Source organism: Barbatula barbatula, assembly GCF_947034865.1.
Source record: "Barbatula barbatula genome assembly, chromosome: 3".
Lineage (NCBI taxonomy): Eukaryota > Metazoa > Chordata > Actinopteri > Cypriniformes > Nemacheilidae > Barbatula > Barbatula barbatula.
The window spans coordinates 17349893-17373689 of NC_136764.1; the positions used below are offsets into that span (position 1 = coordinate 17349893).

The 23797-nt window shown below is 37.3% G+C and overlaps 4 protein-coding genes across 4 annotated transcripts; 3 read left to right on the forward strand and 1 right to left on the reverse strand.

The window, feature by feature from the left end:
• cnn3b (calponin 3, acidic b) lies at positions 1-10351 on the reverse strand. Its single transcript, XM_079453097.1, has 7 exons — positions 10042-10351; positions 4874-4995; positions 4215-4281; positions 3986-4123; positions 3741-3857; positions 3475-3621; positions 1-3352 (listed from the first exon to the last, which is right to left on the reverse strand). The coding sequence occupies exons 1-7, from the start codon at positions 10096-10098 to the stop codon at positions 3005-3007; spliced, it is 996 nt and encodes a 331-aa protein (XP_079309223.1). The 5' UTR covers positions 10099-10351; the 3' UTR covers positions 1-3004.
• A 4925-nt stretch (positions 10352-15276) lies between these two features.
• Positions 15277-17770, forward strand: LOC306891460 (TLC domain-containing protein 4-B; the record flags this gene model as incomplete). The annotated part of the gene is made up of 6 exons (XM_079451720.1): positions 15277-15431; positions 15550-15639; positions 15962-16020; positions 16114-16208; positions 16306-16379; positions 16531-17770. 6 exons carry the CDS (start codon positions 15277-15279, stop codon positions 16847-16849), a joined length of 792 nt encoding a protein of 263 aa, XP_079307846.1. The 3' UTR covers positions 16850-17770.
• Positions 17771-18017: 247 nt separating this feature from the next.
• On the forward strand, positions 18018-20774 carry hccsa.1 (holocytochrome c synthase a). Its single transcript, XM_079452538.1, has 7 exons — positions 18018-18128; positions 18563-18686; positions 18806-18981; positions 19179-19327; positions 19436-19555; positions 19638-19724; positions 19902-20774. The coding sequence occupies exons 1-7, from the start codon at positions 18126-18128 to the stop codon at positions 20092-20094; spliced, it is 852 nt and encodes a 283-aa protein (XP_079308664.1). The 5' UTR covers positions 18018-18125; the 3' UTR covers positions 20095-20774.
• Positions 20775-20824: 50 nt separating this feature from the next.
• rwdd3 (RWD domain containing 3) lies at positions 20825-23580 on the forward strand. Its single transcript, XM_079453736.1, has 4 exons — positions 20825-21057; positions 21319-21782; positions 22165-22280; positions 22380-23580. Exons 1-4 carry the CDS (start codon positions 20973-20975, stop codon positions 22489-22491), a joined length of 777 nt encoding a protein of 258 aa, XP_079309862.1. The 5' UTR covers positions 20825-20972; the 3' UTR covers positions 22492-23580.
• The last annotated feature ends 217 nt before the right edge of the window (positions 23581-23797 follow it).

Here is a 23797-nt window from a genome sequence, read left to right on the forward strand (position 1 = left end):
CAATCTACCACATTTATTACATAACATTAACAAACTACAAATTAACAAAGTCAAAGTATGATTAGGGCTGTTACAATGCCATTATTGACCGTAACTGTTAAACCAATATTGTTTTTTCCTCAAATAAAATGTGATCAATAGATATCACAATAATATCTGATATTGTGTCAGTCTTGTGATGTTTTCATTTAGTTCCTATTCTACGAGTAATAAGCAGAAAACTTAGTCATATCTGCCCAAAGACCTTAAATTCAATAATAAGGAGAAAGAAGACATACAAAGAGAGAAAGGGGCTCAGATTGACACACATTTTCCAGTCTAGGTCCCCCGACAGCAGTAGCATAAAGCTGAAATTCTCCTTGAGCCACAAGTGGAAAGTTTTCATCAGGAGGTAAAAAACTAATTCAGCCGCTTTTACTTGAAGCCCGGCCTGCTGTGATGTATTCACACACTGTGTAAAGACTCATTGAGATGACTTAAGAATGGTTGGCGAATGTACAGTTCTGCTTTTGTAATTGAAGAGGAGCAGCTAATGCCACAGGCATTCCACTTTTTCAGTTTGAGAGTTACTAGTGCATTCACGGACGTTCTAGAGGTTTCTGATGCAAAATAAAAAACAAACGTTTGATGCGATTAGCAGATACTTGCGGAGTTGCCTTACATAAAGTCTGAACTTCTGTCTTAAAGTGAACGTTTACCCAAATAAAAAGTTAATGTACTCATACCCGTCATTATGAATCTCGTCTTCAACATTACTTCTAAATTGTAAAAATGAGATGTCAGGCGGAATAGGTTTATAATGTTTGGACAACCCAAAGCTTTTACTTTTATTAGAAGAAAAAGCAGCATTAGGTGTTTTTATCCAAGTCTAACATTTATAGGCGAAATTGAATTATATAAATTTGTCTTTGTCTGTATTCTTTATTTCATTCTTGTAGGTATTAAAAGTTATGTGTTTCTAAACCATCACAGAATTAAAGATTTTTAATATTACCAGGAAGATCAGATAGAAACCTGTATTTTCTTCATAAGGATCATTTCCCTGCATCTTGTGACGGAGTGTACCAGCCAGATAAAAAGAAACAGACAGAACATCTCAAGAAAAAAAAATATACTTTACATTTTGGAAAACATTACACACAGCAAGGAAATCCACCAAGAAACTCTTTGCATAACAGGTATAGGTTTGCAATCTGTTTATGGAGTCACATGAGATACAAAGAGAACGTTGCTAGGGGAGACCTGTGCCATTCTATCAGACTGTCTAATTGAATGCCGCATTATCAGAGCCAAATTCCTCAGGCACACAAAGCAGGGATTATTCACCACCAGTATGTTTACGGGAGGAGGAGGGGGTCTAACTCAAAGAGACTTGGCGCTTTTCTCACGAACCCATTAGACTGACGAGTCCTTGTCCTCTAGGCTTCACTACTGCTGTGAGATCATACAGCCGTGGTTAGGCATTCTCAATCACAGAACGAAGTTTTCCTTTACACATGGCACCATTCAGACTCACTCATACCCCTTTGTTAAGAAGTAAGGGTTCCTCGTTTCAGGGATGGCTCAGAGATGGATCTTTCATCAGAAAGTGGCAGAAAGAAAACGTAAAGACAAAAGTAAAAGCGGCTTTACATTTACATTTAGTCATTAAGCAGACGCTTTTATCCAAAGCGAATTACCAGAGTTCGGGGAGCAATAAGCGATATGTCGTACAAAGAGCAATAGTACAATAGGTGCTAATACAAAGTTACTAGTTTCAACAAAAGCGAGACCAATACCTGTTGAGAGAAGAGTGTTAGTGTACTTTTTTTCATTTGTCTGTCAAGTATTCGCCGAAGAGGTGTGTTTTAAGTAGTGCTTTAAAACATGATTTGCCCAGAACACCACCCAAATTGATTGAAAATGTTAAAACTTTATTTATAAAAAAAGAGCCGTTTAACAGGACAGGGGTGTCGATTGAGCATTTTTGGCAATAAATACAAGATGGGTAAGAGGGGGCAGGGAACAGGAGTTTGGAGGTGTGAACAAGGACATATGGCACAATTTAGCAATGCATTGCTTTGTCAAATGATTTAAAAGCAAGAAGTAAAGATATACATAAAATACTTTTTACACAATGCTCAGATGCTTAAATCAGCCTTTGAACCGTACGGTCTTTCTGGATGTCTGCTCCCTCCCTACGTGCACTGTAGGCAGTATGGCAATTTATTAAATGCTGTATACAGAGTTCAAAAGCGGCGAGAGTCCCATGCTTAAAGGGATACTTCACCCAAAACTTTAAATTCTGTCATCTTTTACTCACCTTCGAGATGTTCACAATCTGTATACATTTCTTTGATCTGGTGAATATGAAGAAAGATGTTTGGAAGAATGCTTGTAACCAAACAGACCTCCCCCCATTGACCACCATAGTATATATTAGTTATAGTTATTTTTTTATTTGTGTTCAACAGAACAAAACACTTATAAACATTTTGAAGAATTTAGGGAATTTGAAAGTTCTGGGGCACCTTTGACTACCATTGTATTTCTTCCTACTATGGTAGTAAATGGGGGGGGGGAATCTGTCAGTTTATAAGCATTCTCGCAAATATCTTTCAGAACAAAGAAATTTATAGAGATTTGGAAAAATTCGAAGATGAGGAAATTATGACAGAATTTTCATTTTTGTGTGAAGTATACATCAGATTCAAAGCACCATGCTCAATGGAGACATACAAAGGGTAGGGATACAGATTGGGCTCGAGATGTCATGATTGACATTTGATAAATACATGCCCTGTTTCACAAACCCACCTCAACTTTTTAAAAAGTTCTTTAAAAAAATTACTCTATTCTCAAGCTACCTAAAAAAATATTGTGTAACCCAATAGTGGAATGATTATAAAGGAAAGGTTCCTGTTTAAACATCTGTTTCTGTTTTGTCATTTCAAAAACTAGCAGCAAGGGGGAAAAGCCTCACTCTGTTGATGCAAGGATCCAAAAAATATTCCTCTCCAGCAGTTTAATAATCAATGCCGTGGTCGTAATGACCTCTGTATTCATCATGGTAATCTGCCTGGTAGTCATCTTGATATTCCCCTTGGAATTCGGCCTGGTAGTCACTGTCGCTGATCTCCGAGCCGTTGGTACCGGTGCCCTGACTTCCGTTGCTGTGGACGGAGGGCTCGGTGGGTGAGGCGCAGTATTTGGGGTCGTACACTTGCCTGCCAAGCCCGTATACACTCATGCCCTTCTGAGACGCCACCTTGTTAGTGCCCATTTGCAGTGAGATGGTAGAGTTGTCCACAGGCTGTAATGCTACTTTCTGGTCAAAGATATCCCTCCTTGTGCCGGGAGCTGCCATGCCGGCCTGAAGGAAGGAAAAAGGTCAATGTTAAAGACATTTAGAAAATGTGTAAAGTGAATGACATTACTTTAACGAATTCCATCTAGAATCATTCTGGATTGCCTTTACAAGATCGTAATATTGACCTGGCTTGCTCCCTTATTGGTGCCCATCTGCAGGCTGATCGTGGTTTGGTCAAAGGGTTTGTCTGTTTGAGTCTTCGGATCATATAGATGTCTTCTGGTGCCGTAAGCAGTCATCCCAGCCTGGCTAGCGCATTTGTTTGTCCCCATCTAACCATTGAGAAAATTAGGATAAGAATAGTTTGAATAACCAGAGAGTTTACAGGCCAGACCTTGCTGAAAGCCATCCCAAAATTCTAAACTAATGTGAATGAAGAAGAGCTATCTACCTGTAGGCCAATCACACACTGACCAGCCTTCATTTTCTCTTCATCAAAGTGGCGCGACTGCTTGTCCGCATACTTCACACCAATGTCCACCTTAGTGTCCATTCCTTTGGTTTTCGCCTTTTGAATAACCAAATGAAACACACAGTATTTAAACAAGAACAAAGATGGTCCCCAAACGTTTGTTTGAATAAGTCAATAAATCCTTTCTTTATCATATCCTTTCCATATCTTGGCACTAAACTTACCATGCTGGCTAGGGCAAGGAGTGTGGTCTGGACCTGAGTCAGGTTCCCATTCTCGAACAGATCGTTGGCCTCAAAGATGTCATTGGGCTTCAGACCGTAAGTGAGAATGGCTTTGATAAAGTTGCCCAGGTTCTCAAGCTTTAGTGAACAGAACAGAAAAAATGCTGTTAAATTAATCCAACAATAAAAAGGAAATCGACTGAAAAGGCACCAAGAGATTCTCACTCACCTTGTGCCAGTTAAGTTTGGATTGGTTGATTTTCTTTATGGAGCCTGGTTGAAGTTTATTAATGAGTCTATGAGACAACATTCATATTCCGTAAGAACTCAACTTTTGCCTTGCTGCAAAGAAAACTAATATACTCTAGCAAGTTTCCTTAAAGGAACAGTTCACACAAAAAAGACAATTCTGTCATCATCAAATCACCCTTAAGTTGTTTCAAATCTGTATAAAGGACTTTGTTCTGATGAACAAAGAGAAAGATATCTCGAAAATTGTAGTTTTCCCCTCCGTGGTAGTCAATGATGTCCCAGAACTGAAAATTGCGAACATTGTTACAAATCTCTTTCTCGGTGTTCATCAGAACAAAGTAATTCATACAGATTTGGAACAATTTGAGATTGGGTAAATGATCACAGAGTTGTCTTTTTGGGTGAAGTATACCTTTAAGGGCGACAGTAATCAAAAGAAGGTGTGAAAGCCAGATATGTGGTTAAAATAAGAGCAAAACCAACTTTTAATTTGTGCAATTTAAGCAAAAAATAGGACAGGTTATTATTCCGAGCTAAACAAACACTCAGCCTAACAGTTCTGTGCTCTATAGAGTTCTATCTAAACACACATAATGATTTCCATCACGCTCTATGTACATAACAACGAAGACTCACTCGCACAGTATGACTCCATCTTTCAGACCCAGCTGAAAGTTTTCTCCAATCGACATGGAAGTAACATCCTCGATCCAGTACCTCAGCTCTTGCTCCTTCTGTGGGTCATACTTCTGAGCGATCTACAGACCCAAAAAAAAATTTTTTTTTATGTTAAAACACTTTTTGATAAACCTGCTGAATATGCAGCCAGAGAGATCTTGAAGTCATTTGCAGGCTGATGTCCGTGAAGTGTAAATACGGTGGTTGTAGTGAAAAGTCTGCTCGTTTGCCTTACTTTTTAAATGTACTTATTTCTTTGCTCATGCATTTCTGTTTTTAAAGGAGTCATATGACACGGCTAAAACGAATATTATTGTTTGTTTTAGATGTAATGCAATGTGTATACACAATTTAAGGTTAAAAATGCTGTATTTTCATGTTTGTACTCCACTTTTTGCCCCGCTTCTCTGAAACACGCTGATTTTTCATGAAAAGAGAGGTGTGCTATGATTGGCCAGTTAACCAGTGCCTAGTGATTGGTCGAATACTGCAAACTTACCATATTCGGAACATCAGGTTCCAAAGCAATTGTACTGACAGGTGATAAAATGTCATCGGTACTTCCTTATATCAATTCGATCACGAATCTGATTCGGAAAATTCAGATGATCAAGCCGATACATAAACTTTGCTGGCGCAACTTGAGCATGTAAAGGATTGTTAAGGTTTTATTACATAACATAATTTTAAATAGTAAAAAACTATAGCTAACCATTTTACCTTTTATATACGACATTATAAAAACTATAAACAAACAACCATATACATCATACAGAGTTTGTGTGAGAAAGAAACAAGCTCACATTACAGCAGGGAATGGTAACATGATAAATAACGTGCACGCTTTGGCCCTTCTTGATCAACCAGTGTTAAGCAATGTCTCAGCGCTACTCAAAAAAGACAATAAACCCCATTATAAACACTACATTTGTTGCCTCTAGTTGGAACATAAGTACTGATTATTAGGACTTATGTCGTCTTGTTTTCACGTTGCGCACACGCATTTGCAGATCACACAAAGTGAGCTACAAACACACGACAAACTCAACTCGTGTTCGTCTGTAATTGTACAAAGAAAATATACATTCAGGCTAAAAATCTGAAACACCAGACCCTCCTTGCGGAGTTGTAATGGTTTTTAATGGTCTGAGCGAGCATTTGCTTTAGATAGAATGTATCTTTTGTCTGACACTTTAATTTTGGCAATTTTACGTGTCTAATACATGCATGGGCAACTTATAACACACCAAAGACACAGAAAAACATGTATTCATATGACCCCTTTAAGGTTGTTGTCCTATCTCTGGCTAGCTTGCGCAGGACTGGTGCCAAGAGGACTGAGAAGGACAGGAAATGGCAGATGTTTTGTCCCATGTGTAAACTCTTGTTTAGGCGCACTTCCAAATTCTGTTTCAGCAGTTAAACCAATTCAGGTCTTTGTATGCATAAACATTTTTATTGTCATGCTGCGACTCTTAACAACCTACAACAGGTATGAACTCGAAATTAAGTGTAACTTAAAAATCATTTGTAAAACAAATTTCATAGACAGCAGTTAAAAAATCAGATATGAACTGAACATCTGAGTAAAGATGTGACGCGTTAAAAAACAATTCTGTAACTGTGCACTCTTTGAAATGTATATAAATGTGGCATATCCTTAAACAGTTAATTCAAGGCACTTGACATCTTCTCAAAAGAATATCTGACTTTTCAAACAATTCAATAACACAACTTTGTCTGGACATTTAACAAATACTATGAGTAGTGCAGTTCATCATTGTGAATTTTTTCTAAATCACACTGAAATTACACTGAGGCTGTGGTTTTATAAAGCATAGTTTAACAATCTTGACACTCATGGGTTATTCTGTTCTCAAAGGTTTACCTATTGTCCATAAACAAAAATCAATCTTTCTATGGAGGAAATTCAACCCTTTTCCTGTATACTATTGAACTCACATCTTCTCCGGCTGTGTGTCAGCATTAGGATAGTAGGAAGTGAGTCTGTAAAACACGCAGACAGCTGAGCTGTACATGTGACACCATGAGTACAGCCATTGCCTGTCAAGGTCTCAGAGTTAATGCGAGTGCATGACAGCAGAATTTTAATGTGTATTATAAAAATGCTATTGTTGTATAGTGTACCTTAAGCACACACAAAGACGAAAACTTTTAATTTATCACAGAAAGACTTGGGTAATTTTCCATGGTTAACATTGTGGACATCGTTCACCAAGAGAGCCTAAAAACAAGGACAAAAAGCACTCATTAGAGTGGCACATAGGTGAGGAAAAAACATGTACCTGCCCTCTTCAGACATCAACATGCCTTCACTCCAGAGACAGTAGAAAACAACATCCAGTAACCTCAAGGGGCAAGACAGTGTCTGAGTACTAAACAACAACACAAACTAGATCTTTCAAGTTAAAAAACTAGACTACAATTCATTTTCCTTTGAGTAATGTAAACAAATTTTCTCAATCACACAGCTTGTGATGAATATATTGTATCTTTTCCCCCCTTATCTTGTTGTATAATGTATAATATATAATATATATATATATATATATATTATATGTATATGTATATATGAAAAAGAAGCCTAGGAGCCAATGTTGTTTTTCTAGCTGAAATTTTCAAAAAGTGTATGATGTCTAGTTTTTAAAAAATCTGTTCGGTTTTAAATGTCTTGTTTTGTATTCCAGCCATAAGCCGTTCCTTTTCGTTTCACTTCTACTACTTGACAAAGTACAGTGAGAAGCACTGCAACCGTAAACAAACTCACCTAAAAAACAAAGGTTCATTCCACTAGCTCTTACCTTTAAAAGCCGCTCTGATATAAAAGGCCAACAATAAGGGGAGGCCCAAAACAGGGTTCAAATACCACACACAGCAGTTAAAGGCAAATGAGAGGAGCCCCCAAAATTCCTGTCTAACATTTCCTCAGACTGTTATCTCAGGGAGTTATTTACCACATAGAAACTACCACATTCACATACTAGTCTCTTCACATACTGCTTGCTTGCCATACAATAGAGCTTGTGTTCCTGAAAAGAGTGCATTTAAGGGAAAGGGGTAAAAATAAGCAGGAGTGTATTGATTTATTGTTTGACTTTCAGACAGAGACTCTCACTGCTGCTCGGCCCAGAGCGACCCGTGAACTTCCTGTACCCATAGAAAACAGGGAGAACATCTGTGTTTGGCCCAGTGAGAATGACATGTTGGAGTTTGGCTGCCTCGTGCACAAATCCCATCATGTGGGGCGTAAAAGACTGAAGAGGATGAGAAATGGAACACTTACAGAAAGTACTTGAGGAATTAAGCCAGACCTATGAGGCAGCTGCACTGACTGAAATACATTTGCTGGAAGGAAGAACTCTTATAAAGATCATATAATACAAAAGAAGCACAGGTGCTCCTGCTGAGTAATCTATCTAAGGTCTGCATAACAACTGCTTTACATGATAATTACCAGATAACGGCCATTTCCAAAACTCGATGCACAAGAATTTCTACTGCTGTTGCAGTGCAAAAACGTGCATATGAATCATTGCTCTTTGGAATCATTCGTTCGAAAATACGTTTGCACTGACCACATCATTTTAAAGTTTGCTTTTCAAGGTTTACACTTCTTGAATTACATGTAAAAAGTGTATTTAACTCAAATCAATAAGTCCATGAATTTGGTTAGCGGCAGCAATTCATATGCAAAGAATCCAGATAAATCAATCTATCAAATGTATCAGGGACTCCGTTTGGCACTCCAAACATTATTCCTACTGTAAATGCTTGCACAGCTCCATTCCAGTGCTAATAAAAGTCAATTTGGGGTAAGTCCTTACATTTCTGCAGATGGCACAGGGACCAGGACAACGTTGCCCTACTGTGTTTTATACGGTTTGCCCACCCTCTCACTCATTCTACGCAAACACACCCCAACACATACATAAGATACGTCATACATTCGGAAAATTGCTTAATAAATGTGAAACGGCCGTTTACAGACACACAGGAGATGTGTTTTAAGTGTGATCTTTAATGTAACAAATGTGAATGAGGCCTAAGCCCAATGGTTAAGGTTTTGGCTACTATCGCACACGTTGCATGTTCAAACTCAGGTGAGTGAGGGGTAATTCGTGCCCTTTGGCAAAGCAATTAATCCCAGGTGCACCAGCTGGACTGTCATTGGTGTAGGTCACTTCTGTAAGAACAAATGCTAGCTAGTGTACAGCCATCCACTAGGCGATTTATTTGGGATCTACTACTTAGTTTTCAGATTTTTATTTTTGTGCAATCTCTGCAATGTCTGATGCGGATTTATGAACATCACTGGATGCTGACACAGGATGAGACAAACAGCGGTCCTAAAAGAATACACAACATCCCCAGACACTGCAGGGGGGTTTTGACCATCTTATGTCGTAAACACTTAAACTGTTTTTTGAAAACTATGAAAATATTATAAAGATCTTTCAAGAAAAACGCTGAAAAGATATCAAGCTTGACCAAAGTTTCCAAAAACATTAAAGAAGTTATACCAATAAACCAACAAAATCTTTATTATATAAAAAACTGCCTCTTAATTATAGTACAACGTCCATCATTTTTTATGATTTTCGACTCTGTATGATATCTGCGACCTCGTTCCTTTCTCTCACACTGGAGCTCCACCCAGAATTCAACAAAAGAGGACCACGGACAGCTTGCAGGCAAGCTTTGCAAACCACAAATGACGGAAAAAAAAACATATATTCTGTTCAAATGTGTCCAGTTGTGTATCATATCTTACAAAGCATTACCTCGGACCCGGCACGAGAAACAGACACGTCGCTCGCGTAAAAAGGTTCATTCATTGATAATTATGTTACGCAACCTGAAAAACGACTGTTTTTTATTTGCAAAGTATAAAGAATGTGGGGATTTTACAAAAGGCATTACAACAGAGCGTGCTTCTGTACTCTCGAAGAAAATAAACAAGACATCGCGATCAGTACAAAGGCATACACAGCGTTTTGCTATACAACAGCTTGATTTAAAGATCCGATAGAAGTGTCCTGATAACGTTACTAAGCCGCTTGAAAACGTGTTCCGTGCTAATAAACATCTGAATCTCAGATTCTTACCTTACTTCTCACTTCTGCAGATAAACCATATGCAGGGCCCTTGTTGAACTGACTCATCTTCTCTTATATCGCCTCGATTCACACCAAAGAGTTGATCTGAAGTCTCAATTCCTTACTTTTTAGGAAAGATGTTTTGCACGATCCAAGGACACAAGAAATCGTCGAGTTTGGGCAAGTTCAATTTGACTGCCACTTGCCCCTGATGCACTGATGCACTAGACTCTCTCCGTTCGGCAGAGCAATTAAAAAGTAGCAGAAGCAAACGCTCCGAGTGCCGTTCAAATCCTACTATGATGAAAACACGGCTTGTGAATATTAATAAGATTGCGTGACGTTACTCGCTGTGCCCACTTGATTGGCTGAGGTAATGTAAGGTATGAATATTGAGTAGTTTGCGCGCTTGACGCTACAATGTTACCAAGCAACGTCGGATGCCTAATTGAATATTCACTAGCTAGTCCTTCGCCATGGTATGATTCGTAATATTTGCATATAGTTGACACAGACACGTCTTACGGTACGGATCCAACTCTTTGGAGATTTGAGAGAATAAATAAAGTAATACTGATGATTAAATAACTGTCAACTATGAATCTTATGTATATAAAGTATGATATTTTAATGGGAACACATTATAGCTTTTGCAGTTGAATGTATTGTCACTGACTGATCTTGTGCTAATCAGTGTTGCCAACTTAGCAATTTTGTTGCTAGATTTAGCAATTTTTCAGACTACCCTAGCAACTTTTTTTTCATAAAGCACCTAGCAACAAATTTAGCATTTGTTTTTATTTATTTGGCAACTTTTAGCAACTTTTGGAAAGTGACTCTAATCCAAAAAACACATGAAATGGCAAGGGCGTGGTGAGCTGGTAAGGGCATCACAACTTCCAATAGGAAAATTCAACTGCAGTAGCCACCGTTCAACCAGAAAAGGGCAGCACTCAGACGTTTTTACCTTTTTACAGCATATATTGTAGAATTAAAACACTTTATACCCAAATGTCAAAAAAATTACTTGAATAAATGAACAGCATTAATAAAGCCCAAGTCTTACAGATCATTCAATTAAAAAAGTTGTTTTAGGGTATATCAACTACCACAGTGCTTTAATTGTTCAGTTAACGTGTAGTTTCAATGGTAAATTAGAAAATAGCCTACACAAACTGTAATTGTTCAAAAGTGTTTAACTGTTCAATGTCAATGTTGTATTTAAAATGAAAAAAATCTTATCATGAATAAGTGTTGTTTGTATTACTTTTACAAATGCTATGTGTGTGTGTATGTATGTATGTATGTATATATATATAATATAAACAATAATATCTACGTATTACTTATAATGGCGTAGTTTTGTGTTGCGATTACGCAATGACGTCATAGCGCAATGACGTCACAACGTCATTTAGCAACTTTTAGCAACAAAGCGATCTGCCTTTAGCAACTTCCCCTGAAAAATAGTTGGCAACACTGGTGCTAATGCTTTCCAGTTAAAAAAGGACCCGAAATGTCATGACCGTGACATCCTTGAGACGCCATGAAATGAAAGTTCTGTCATCCTTTACTCACCCCCAAGTTGTTCCAAATCTGTATACGTGTCTTTGTTCTTCTGATGAACACAGAGAAAGATATTTGGAAGAATGCTTAAAACCAGACATATTTTGCCCTGATGACTAGCATGGTAGACAAATTACAATGGTAGTCAAAAGTGGCCGAGAACTGCTGTCTTACATTCTTCAAAATGTCTTCTTTTGTGTTCAACAGAACAAAAAGAGATAAAGTAATTTTTCATACTATGGGTGGCAAGAACTGTTCAGTTATAACAATCTTCCAAATATCTTTCTCTGTCTTAATCAGAAGAAAGACATTTATACAAATTTGGAACAACTCGAAGGTGAGTAAATGATGACAAAATATTCATTTTTGGATGACGTATCCCTTAAACATCAACTCAGCCGACTGTAACTGACTGTTTCTTTTCTACTCTTCCTATTCTTAAAAAAACATAGCTTTGTGTACTGTTGTAGGCTATATTACACCAGTTTTTACTGCACTTGTGCGTTTTGTTGTTCTTATGTTGTTCCAATTTCTTCTATTGTTTACCTCATTTGTAAGTCGCTTTGGATAAAAGCATCTGCTAAATGACTTAAGGTACATGTAAATTTCCAAATTGGGACATGTCACTAGAAAGACATCCAGATCAACATATTTCTGTCAATCCAGATGACATATTTCTGGAGGAGTGTTTAGTGCCTTTCTCACTTTTTTTCAACTGGTATTTTCAGCATTCATGCCAAGTCGTGCAGTGCTATAATGAATGTTATCATCAAATTTTCCTGGCACACATACACATTCTGAAAGATGTCATATCGTTACAGTAGCCCCTTTGATTTAGCAACAAAACAAAAATATAACATCAAGCCTCTAGACATGGAATTAATTAAAGGCAAGCAAAAACCTGTTTCCTAATGATATAGTAAAGTTTGCGTTTAACCCATCACTATAGTGATGAAACAAAGAAAATGCCGGAAACAATGTGTGTTTCCCATTCAAAAGATTGTACAAGTCCAAGACCCATTTCCACTACAAAAAAGGGGACTTGTGAACTGATTGGATGTTTATTATTTTCCTTTGCGCCTAGAACTGTCTAATAAATCAACAGCTTCATAAACCAATTAATATTTTATTCAGGTGTGAGAAGAAATGTTGGTCTGCCAAAGAATTTCCCTATCTCCCTGTGTCTCCAGTCATTCTGTCTGGAGTTTTCACGTCATTGTCAGTGTCTACAGCAGGCAAATGGTCTACAGTGTCCTGTTATGTAACCCAGAACATATTGCACTTTCTGCAGGAGATGAGTCTCTAGAGCATTTACACATAAAGACATTCTTGGTATGATTAACACACAGTAATATGGTTAACAAAAAACAATGTAAACAATAATAAAGGCAAAGCTTTTTTAAAAACTGTAAAGTCTACAGACAACTGTCATACTGACTAACAAAACCTAAAAAAATGACAAGGTGCAGCTTAAAGGGATACCTCACCCAAAAATGAAAACTCTGTCATCATTTACTTACCTTTGAGTTGTTCCAAATCTGTATACATTACTTTGTTCTGCTGAACACAGAGAAAGATATTTGGGAGAATGCTTAAAACCAGAAAGATTTTGCCCCCCATTGACTCCCATAGTAGGAGAAAATACAATGGTAGTCAAAAGTGCCGCAGAACTGTTTGCTGTCTGTATACATTCTTCAAAATGTCTTAAAAGGAACAAAAAAAAAATCCCAATAAAATAATTTTTCCTACTATGGGAGTCAATGGGGGGGGGGCAAGATCTGTTTGGTTATAAGCATTCGTCCTAATATCTTTCTCTGTGTTCATCAGATCAAAGAAGTGTATACAGATTTGGAACAACTCGAAGATGAGTTGCATACATGATTACAGAATTTGTCATCAGAAAATAGTTCCTTTAATGTACACTAAGATGTGACATATTTTAATTTTCACATACAACGAGCAGCACGTTTCAGGCATGAACGGTTCATCAAACAAGAATGTTTTGTTGTTTCATCCGTGAGGCACAACATGAACACAGACTCAACAACAACAGTGCTTAATAGGGGGTGGGATATTATTACCTGAAGCTACTGGACAGAACTTTAACAGCTTTTTAAATTTGGCATTCCCCTTTGGCAAAATGATGCATTCCTCTGGCATCAGAGCTCCATTACTGCTCTAAATACTAGAAGACCCCACGTGAGAGTTTATATAAGGTTAGGGTTTATTTTGTTTGCTCTGGCTAATATTTGGGATAGGATTAACAGTCAGGAATTTGAAAACAAGTACTTGCCCTTGCAAAGTTTAGCTATAGTGTCACTGTTTGAAAGAAGTCTTTCCCATGCAACTCTCATGCAACATTTTTTTCCACTTAAAGACTAAAGTTCATTTGTTACCAAAGAGAAAAACAACTTGGATTAAAAAGCAACATAACTGTTTGTTCATACTTGGATATCTCACACCCTCTAGTGGTTCATCTCTGCAATAGTGCTAATTTAGAATTCAAAGATATAAAATGACATTGGACAGCTGCATAGGAGAGAAAGCACACTGTGTGAATATGAAGAGTGGAGAGAGGGTTTAAACTATCATTAAAAATCACTTAGTGCCCAATGCATGCCTAACTAAACATCTGAGCTTTATAGATTTCTTGTACTCTCATTATTTCTGTATTCATTTCTTGAATTCGTCCGTGTTCATGCGTTCTCTCCATGGACCGTTCAACATTGCTCTTTCAAAATGGACAGGGTAAGCCTACTTACAGTAAGTGTGATATTTGACTGTATTTTGTGGTTTACTGAGCATGCAGTAATTTCAGTCACCAACGCTTGGGATATCTTTCTATTAGTTTTGTTAAGAAATAACAGTATTTGTTGCAAGGTTTGTTAAAAATTACTTTGAATGTATCATATTCAAAGTACAATATATAGACTGCATGTGGTAGCTCTTCTTTGTTTGACTGATAAGCAGTGATAATTACTGATGGAGTTAAATTCATATGTGACAAGGTCATAACGGCTTGACATCCAACCAAGATATCAAATACTAAACACATTGAAGCTTGATTCCTTTTTCAAGGGTATGATGGCAAAGTAGAGGAGTGGTCTTGTCCCAATGGAGCAGGGCAATGCTACATTGATCACACCTATTGTTTTCTGCTGATTCACTTCGTATATGATATCCATTCTGTAGAAATGTTTAGTTACTCATAGTATTTACCATATGTAAATGCTCTCGACAGGTATTTGCTCTGCATCGCAAAGAGTTTGCATATGCACCACAAATCCACTAAATCTTCTGTTACTTATTCAACACGGATGCATTACAGCCTGCACAAGCCACGCGTGCTGCTATAAATCACAGATAAAGCAATCCGAGACGTGTTGAAGTCGGCTGACCTCTGGATGGCTGTGCTGCTGTGTCAGCACATATGCAAATGGATTGGTTTACGGGGCGATTTGGCAGTAGAGAGCTACTGCGGCAACACGGGTGATGACTGGGGCTTTTGTGCTTGCAAATGGTCTGAAGTGAGAAACACTTGATTTTGTTGAAGAGTGCTACAGAGCAGGGATGTGATGATGTGCTAAGGTAAAATAAGGACCATTTAAATGGAAAGACTTAATTTTTTGTTTCCGTGTATCTTTCCATCTCTCTTTTTTTCTTCAGGGCTCAGTAGGCATGGAGCCTCTCAGCCTGCAGGTGCTGGTGGTTGTAACGGGGAGCTTTCTTGGGTTCCAGTGGATGTTCCACAGAGGTAGCCCTGGGCTATCTCAGCACTTCTGCAAAGGCTTCCTTAGGCTCAGCCTCACTCAAAGTACAGAATGGAACTCCAGGTGCCAGTCTCTTCTTTTAAAAGCACACATTTTTAGTTATGCAACAGTGGTTCTTAAAGATCTTTATTGATGTGCCTGTGAACGAGTCAATATAGCCATGTTTTCTCTGTTTTTTAAGGGCTGTCTCCACAGTCCACGCCATGGTTGTGGGACTGTTCTGTCTCTACATATATATATTTGATGAACCTATCCAGAAAGACCCGGTCTGGTGAGGATTTAAAGATGCATTCCATTATAGATGGTCCAGAACAACTTGAACTCCTTAAGAGTATAAATGAAGTTTACACTTGAAGTCAAAGATTCAACATCACTGTCAGAACATTAACATTTTACTTCATTTTATTTTATTTTTGCAGTCACATTTAGAAGTGATAATAGCACAAAAAGGGCAGAAAATGTTCTTTTCAGTTTTATTATATATTTGATTATATTTTAACTATTTGAAATCAGTTATGTCTAGAAACGGTGAACAATTCCAAAGCTGTGATATACAGTGCACGTCTTCTCTAACTAAAAATTGTTTATAACAGGGGAGATGCCACACTGGTCAAATTAAATGTGGCCGTTACGACAGGTTACCTCCTCTCAGGTGAGAGCAGAGATTTTAAACCTTTTCCCAGACATTTTGACTGAATTCTGTCCATATTAATAGTTATCACCACAGATGTTTTTGCTGTTTCAGATCTTTTGCTCATGTTTACTTTGTGGGAGTCAATTGGAGAGAAATATTTTGTCTTACACCACCTTGCTGCTCTTTATGCATACTACTATGTACTAGTGAGTCCGAAAATGAGTTTTGTATTTAGTAAGTATGATTCACATATACTTAAAGATTTTGAAGAGGATTTTGTGGTGTTTTTATTTTCTTGTTTAGAGTCAAGGGATATTGCCTTACTTTGCTAACTTCCGCCTGCTCTCAGAATTCTCTACTCCCTTTGTGAACCAGCGGTAAGGATATGCAAAACATCTATAGCATGTAAAAGCATACAATCCTGCTAAAATGCTTCTAAATTTCTATGTTGACCAAGGCTGGTTTATATAGGCTGTGTTACCAGAGAAAATGAAATTGTGTAATGTAATTCTTTTGTATGTTTTGCAGTTGGTTTTTTCATACGTTAGGTTATCCCAAACTTTCCAAACCATGTCTACTTAACGGGGTTGCTATGGCATCTATGTTCTTCTTTGTGAGGATTGCAGTCATTCCCGCGTACTACAGCCATATGTACTCTGTCTTCGGCACAGAAGACTTTTACCGGCTACATAAGGGGGCCCGCTGTGCCTGGGTTATTTCCAGTGTGTCACTGGACATCATGAACATCATGTGGATGCGCAGAATCATCCGGGGATGTCTGAAAGTCCTTCGTTCTGCCTGGTTGAGAAACGCAGGAACTGAGATGGAAAGTAAAAAAACAGACTGACGTGAAGAGACAGATGGAAATTCAAATACATCAGTGCACAAACTTTCCATTCTTTATAATATTCATCCTGCTGCTGCCGCAGCTGTCAAATATCTTAAGTCTTATGTTCTGTAATTCAGTAAATTCAGTGACATCCTTATCCGTAAGTATACAGGTACTTTACTTCAATAGTTTCTTTAGTTTTATTCTTCAAATATGGGCTTTCTACTGGAATTATATCAAAGACACACATAGTGTGTCAGTTGTATGGAATCAGGTGATTAAGAGGCATGAAACTGACTATATGTACTACAATCAGGACTATGGTTGTGGTTGCACTAAATATTATGAAGCTGCTATTAAGATCAACCAACTTGCCTTTATGAATGCAGTCGACAAAGCAACAGCACATCTTCTATTCCAGTAAGATGCACACTGTGTTTGGAGCCCATGATACACAACTTTTCAACATTGTTAACCAGTACTGAGTGCAATAGTTGATAAATACAGGGATGTCAAAAATATAATGGCCCCTATAACGTTTGTAAAAATATGGTTTACATGTATGGGTAAACTATGCTGGGTGTTCTCAGAAGTGTAAAAGGTCAGTGTACTCAAGAAACCACGCACGTTCATTTTAAATATACTATGTATGGAGAAAATAATGTATGTCTTGAATGGAGGTTACACAATGGTAGGCTATATGTTTCTTGAAATATAACTAAGCAGCCATGTATAAACCACTTGCTTGTAGAATGTTGTTGGATGGTTGAAAATAATGACAATGTTTATAATAGCCTATAAGCTTCAATAAGATTTCAGGTATTTATCACTATTTACATAATCTTATGTACTATGGAGCAATTCATGATGTCAATCAATACGTTGCCTTTGTTCCTTAAAACCCTGGCGTTAAAATAAACAATTCATACAAATATTGTTAAAATAGACCTATTCGAGTTCTCTGTGGTGTAAAAATATATGTTTTCCCACTTGGTGCTGCTGTCTTTCTGTTATCATATAACATTTGACATTTAGAACCAATACATTTTGTTTGCACTCACGTGGTGACTCCTGTTTTGTAAATGCAATAATTAAACGATCAAGTACTATATTTATGAATGATTACAATGAATACATAATAATACAATGAATACAATATAAATAGGGAAGACTATAACTCTCCAGTGCTCTAGGGGCAGACTACTTGAGCGCACCACACACGGAGCGTGATGTAAGACCCAGAGCATTATGGGATATGAGGCATGTAACTGCTCGACATTGACAGTAGAGGTGGATGGTAAGTGTTTACCTTTGATTAATTAAATGTCGTTTAATCTTTGACCAACAATCTCTGGCACATGTAGCGTGTGGATACAGACAAAAAAACACAATAACTTGATAATTTCTGACTCTATATGTACAGACATTCGTGCTTGTATGAGTGGAGACGTGCGACACATGTTTTTATTGCTTTAAATAAACACTCTTTTCTTGTAAATAATGCAGAACTTAACGAGACCATTTTACTGGGGATCATCTTTAAAGGAAGACACAATGTTGTCATATTTTTAATTGATTCTGACAGTGGTTAAGTTAAGTTTAAGACATTAACAGCAATGTTTATGACATGCATTTTCAAGAGACCATTTTATTTAATGCATAATAATAACTATTGTGTATGTCAACGATAACATGTAAATAAAAATGCAATTCCTCTTTTTGTATGGCAAGCTTTTGGGAGACACTATGTCCAGCCCCACGGGTACCATCAAGGCAGAAGGCATCATGGTAAATGACTTTGGCAATGCACCGCATCAGGGCTGTCCCATGCATCAAGATCCAGATGTAAAACAAAGTGAGACTTCATCGCTTCAGTAACTGAGATAATCATTTATTTAGCTTGGAAGATTGGTTAACACTTGATTCTGATCAGTAATGTAAAGATGTGCATCTTGTCATTTCCATCTGCAACAGATGCTTCTCCATCAGAATGTCCAATGCATCAGGTGTCTACATCTGCCGATGATCAGCTGAAGAAGGCACCAGATGTACCAGCACATCAGGACAGGGCTTATGAATTTGTAGAGTGTCCTATGAGAGCTGCCAGTGGAGTCAAACAAACTATAACAGACATTAATCCAGCAAATATGGTATGTGTTACCCTTTAAAGGGATTATGTATTTTTGTATGATTGTAATAGCTTCAGTGACCATTCAGTTTTATTGTGCTGTGAAAATGAGTTTCAAAACATCTCTTTCCTGTCCAGTTTTCCTGTCTCTTTCCACCAGTGGTGAGAAGAAACTCATTCATGTGTAGGCTAACACAACATCTGTACTGTTCTGTGTAGATGCCGCCACCTAACCAGCAACCTTCACTCGGTCAGCCGTTTCCCTTGTCTGTTGCAAGAGAGGAATCCAACATTCCTCGCGCTGGATCTGAGCAGAATTGGGTTTATCCTTCGGAGCAGATTTTCTGGAATGCTATGCTGAGAAAAGGGTATGTTTGTCTTGCGTTCTGCTCTGTCTGTTAGACACGATTGATGATTAGGAACAAAATACTATCATGAACTGTAATGGTTACTCATGACTCTTATATTCTCAACAGATGGCACTGGAACAAAGATGACATCAACCAGAAGGACATGAAAGACATAATTAAGATTCACAACCAGAATAATGAACAAGCATGGCAGGAAATCCTGAGATGGGAGAGACTTCATTCCAAGTAAGTTATGTGCCAAATACAACTATGTCTTCGGATGCCGTTTATTAGATCATTTATGATTTTATGCTGTTGTTCTTCACAGAGAGTGCCCGTGTGGACCTGCTCTTTTAAGGTTTGGTGGCAAAGCAAAAGACTTTTCACCCAGAGCCAGGTTTCGCCGCTGGATGGGGTTAGTGATGCTATACTTCAAATGTGTAATTTCTGTTCTACTTAAAGCACTTGAATGAATCCTAAACAATAATGACATTCTGGTTCTCCCAAAATTTGCCAGAATAAAGCTAGAATATCATGAGATTTATACAAAATTATGTCATACATAAGGTCTTTTTTGTCTTTTGTTTCGTAGGCATGATCTACCATTTGACAGGCATGACTGGATTGTTGATAGGTGCGGAAAAGAGGTCAGATATGTAATAGACTACTATGATGGTGGCCAGGTGCCCAAGCACACCATCCTAGATGTGCGTCCCGCCTTTGATTCCTTAGGGGCTGTTTGGGACCGTATGAAAGTGGCCTGGTGGCGTTGGACCTCAACATGAATATGAATCTTTTATGATCTGTAGGATATTTATTGCTAAATATACAGTTCAGTACATGAAAGCCTTTTTTTGGTGAAAAACGGACCGACGACCTCATGTCACATACTTGATTATTATGTGCATATGCTCAAGACCTCTTTTGATGACGTTAGCTAGGCAGGTCATAGATGAATAATGCATTGAACTATCTGTTGAATAAAATGGTAGCAAACATGTACAGAAGCATTTTTACCAGGCCATTCAAACGTGTGAACAGTCAATATGATCTCTAACTTCTGTTAGATTGTAAAAGATCCACAGTGTTAACAATCCACAGTGATAGTTTGATTTATTGTTAGGAGCCTTGGTTTTCAATTTTGTCCCTGCTGTATTTAAAAATAAATGTAAATAATGTCAATTAAAATAATCTGTCGGGTTTTCTTAATTTACTGCATTTTCTTTAATATTATATATTTTTTACTACTTAGTTTTTCGCTAATATTATAACATTGTGGCTGTTATGGCTTTACAATTTTAACCACAACAATCTAATCAATAACACTAGTAATTCTGCTAGTCTCCAAAACCGGTTCAGCTCTACGTTTTGAGGTTTACATTTTATTTTACTATACTTTTCCTTGTTGAGCTGTCTAGTTGATTTACACATTTCTATGCAATAAACTTATACATCAGTTCTTATTAATTATGTATTTATTCTGATTTAACTGAATTACACGCAGGCGGAACAGTTGTTTTGTAACAGTTTTTCTAGCCGGTAATGTATTTTGTCGTACACAAACAAATCTGCCATATGTTTACCTCTCTTATCATATTTCTGTCGAGTCTTAAAAATACATAAAGTGAACATAAACATCGCGTTTTTTACATGGGATACAGAAATGTCAACGGAGGCGCTCGATGAAATCGCGGTTTTATCAGCCATCTACTGCGAACAGGATGAATTCCAGCTTCTCGTCGAGTCTGGTGAGTTTCATATTTTAGTTTATTTTAGACACAGTTACAATGGTATTAGTAAAAGCTGTTATGGTTATTCTGTCTATAGTAAATTGAAATAACCGGAGAAGTCTGAGCTTATTAAACCGATTTGTTCATTTTGACTGCTATTTGTTAGCCAAAGGGAATCAGGATTCTGTCGTTTAGTTTGCATTATAAGGCAGAGCATGTTGAATATTTTTATAATTTTATTTTAATCTTATGTCGTGTCAAAACTTTGCTTTAATGCAGCTGAGACCGGACTTGTGTACCGCATAAATACACTGGCAGAGAGAAACAACGAGAAAAGTCAACTGAGTCTTATTTTCCACATCCCTCCCGACTACCCCAACAATCCTCCAGATATCAGTATCAGCTCCAGACATCTCTCGAGGATACAGTGCCATGACCTGAGGAACAGTTTACTGGACACAGCCCGGTCACTTCCAGCAGAGCCAATGGTCCATGACTTAATACTGTGGCTTCAGGAAAACTTTTCTGACTTAATCAACACAGCAAACTGTCATTCAGCTGAGATCAGATCAGAAATTAAAGACGAATCCTGGATGGCTTTACTTCATTTAGATCACATGAGATCCAAAGCAAAATACATTAAACTTATTGAAAAATGGACCTCGGATTTGTGTCTCACTGGTAGACTCTTTATAGGCAAGCTGATATTGATTCTGCTGCAAGGGACAAAGGAAAACATTAAGGTATGACCATGCATTGATATTAAAAAATAGAGATTATTTGTATTCAAGATGCAAGATATATATATTCATTTAGCATATTAGATAGATTCAAAGTGATTTCTTCCCCTGGATCAAACCCATGACTTAGTTTCTAGTACAAAGCCCTCCAGTTGACCATCAGAAAAACAATTATTACTAAATTACTACTACTTGGGTTCCTTGCATAATTTTTTTTCATGTATCCCGATTGCAAGTTTTATTGCTATTTTTCTCAAAACACATTTGTTGAATATGATTTAGCCAGAGTTTGTATTGTTTTGGTTCCACAGCACTTGCAGATGTTTCACTTGTGCACGCATACTTAAGATATACAAGAATCCATACTAAATCCAATTCTCTGTAGGAATACATCCACCTTCAGAGGACTGTGAAAGTTGATGTTGATTCATCTGGGAAACGCTGTAAAGAGAAAATGATGAGTGTCCTTTGTGAGATTCCACAATCAGAGGAGTACATATTGTAATGCCCAGGATGCTTTTTCAACTTTTACATCGAAACTTTTTATGATTTATCACATTACAAATACTCCATTGAGCATTGTGTCTTTTCTTTTTTCAGGATGTCAACATTTGAAGTGAAAGACATTTTATCCCTCGATGAACTCAAAAGGGAATTTGATCTTGTCGGTTTAACTGAGCTTTACAACCAGTATGTGTCCTCACTGATCTAACAGGGAACATCAGACCTATAAAGCAAACTCTACCCTGTGTATGTGTTGTTTGACTAAACATCTGTCTACAGCTTTGATGGAATTCCATATTTGTTTTCTCCAGATGCTTGTAAGGTATACATTTTGATGTACAGTCAATGAAACTATGATATTGTATGGCTTAATATAAGTTTCAGGTCTAACATAAACAGCCCCTTTGAAGAGAACGGGAAATATGCACATGTTGTATGAAAATCTGATTTATAGTGAGAGAAACTATTCTGTGTTAATCTCTAAACTGAATGTTTAATAGGACATTTTTAATATTACTTTGTATACATGTTGTAGACCTCCAGATTATTACTTTAATTTGAGTTCACAGTATATATTAATTTAATAATCAACAGTTTAAAATGCAGTGGTAGAAAAATGAATATATACCACCAAAGTGTTTTAAAACTGTATTTAGCCAACCTTAGTTAGGATAGATGTACTGCTGGCATTACCATGTGCAATGACAGAGTTTAAGCTCTAGGGGGCAAACACAAGCTATAGTTACAGCGTCAGTTCATTTAAAGGCATAGTTCACCTAAAAATAAAATTTCTGTCATGAATTACTCAACATCAACTTATTCAAAATCTGTTTACATTTCTTTGTTGTGTTAGCAACTGATATTTCTGGGGCACCATTGACTTCAATAAAAGGTGCCCCAGAACTTTTAGTTTTCCTAAATTCTTCAAAATGTCTTCTTTTGTGTTCAACAGAACAAAAAAATACAAAAGGCCTAATTATTTTCTATAGTTATTTCTACTATGGTAGTCAAAGGTGCCCCAGAAATATTAGTTGCTAACATTCTTCCAAATATCTTTCTTGGGGTTCAACCAAACAAAGATATTTACACAGGTTTGGAACAACTTGAGGATGAACCATCCCTGGCAAAATCATCAATCTTATCTCCTCCTTAATATAAGAACAAGCGCAAGGTTTCCCTCATTACTTAATGTTTAGAATAGCACTGAATATATAGTTTCTTTCTTTCATCCACTTTGAAGGAGTGTGGTTGGTGTGAAGATGTTCTTTAAATAAAACTTATAAATTGAATCTGGCACACTCGCTGTTCTAAATGGTTGGTTTTGTACGTCAAACTAATTAAAACCCCTAATTTAATTTATACAGTTACTTTGTCAGGTTAGTAAGCATGCAGAGTTTCGGTTCTTAAATCAACTTTAAGAAGACTATTTTTAGTTCCGCGTTTCATACACCCACATCCACATGCTATATGTGTGCGTGATGGTCTGTCATCTTATGTTTTGCGTATTGTACTGA

Coding starts and splice junctions, on each gene's coding strand:
- cnn3b (XM_079453097.1), bottom strand. CDS start 10,098: ATGAGTCAGTTCAACAAGGGCCCTGCATATGGTTTATCTGCAGAAGTG. Junction 4,282..4,873: donor GATGGAGTCATACTGTGCGA/GTGAGTCTTCGT, acceptor GTTGTCTCATAG/ACTCATTAATAAACTTCAAC. Junction 3,353..3,474: donor CCAATAAGGGAGCAAGCCAG/GTCAATATTACG, acceptor TCCTTCCTTCAG/GCCGGCATGGCAGCTCCCGG.
- hccsa.1 (XM_079452538.1), top strand. Junction 19,328..19,435: donor AATGCTATGCTGAGAAAAGG/GTATGTTTGTCT, acceptor TATTCTCAACAG/ATGGCACTGGAACAAAGATG. Junction 19,725..19,901: donor AGGTTTCGCCGCTGGATGGG/GTTAGTGATGCT, acceptor TTTGTTTCGTAG/GCATGATCTACCATTTGACA.
- rwdd3 (XM_079453736.1), top strand. CDS start 20,973: ATGTCAACGGAGGCGCTCGATGAAATCGCGGTTTTATCAGCCATCTAC. Junction 21,783..22,164: donor GGACAAAGGAAAACATTAAG/GTATGACCATGC, acceptor AATTCTCTGTAG/GAATACATCCACCTTCAGAG. Junction 22,281..22,379: donor CAATCAGAGGAGTACATATT/GTAATGCCCAGG, acceptor TTCTTTTTTCAG/GATGTCAACATTTGAAGTGA.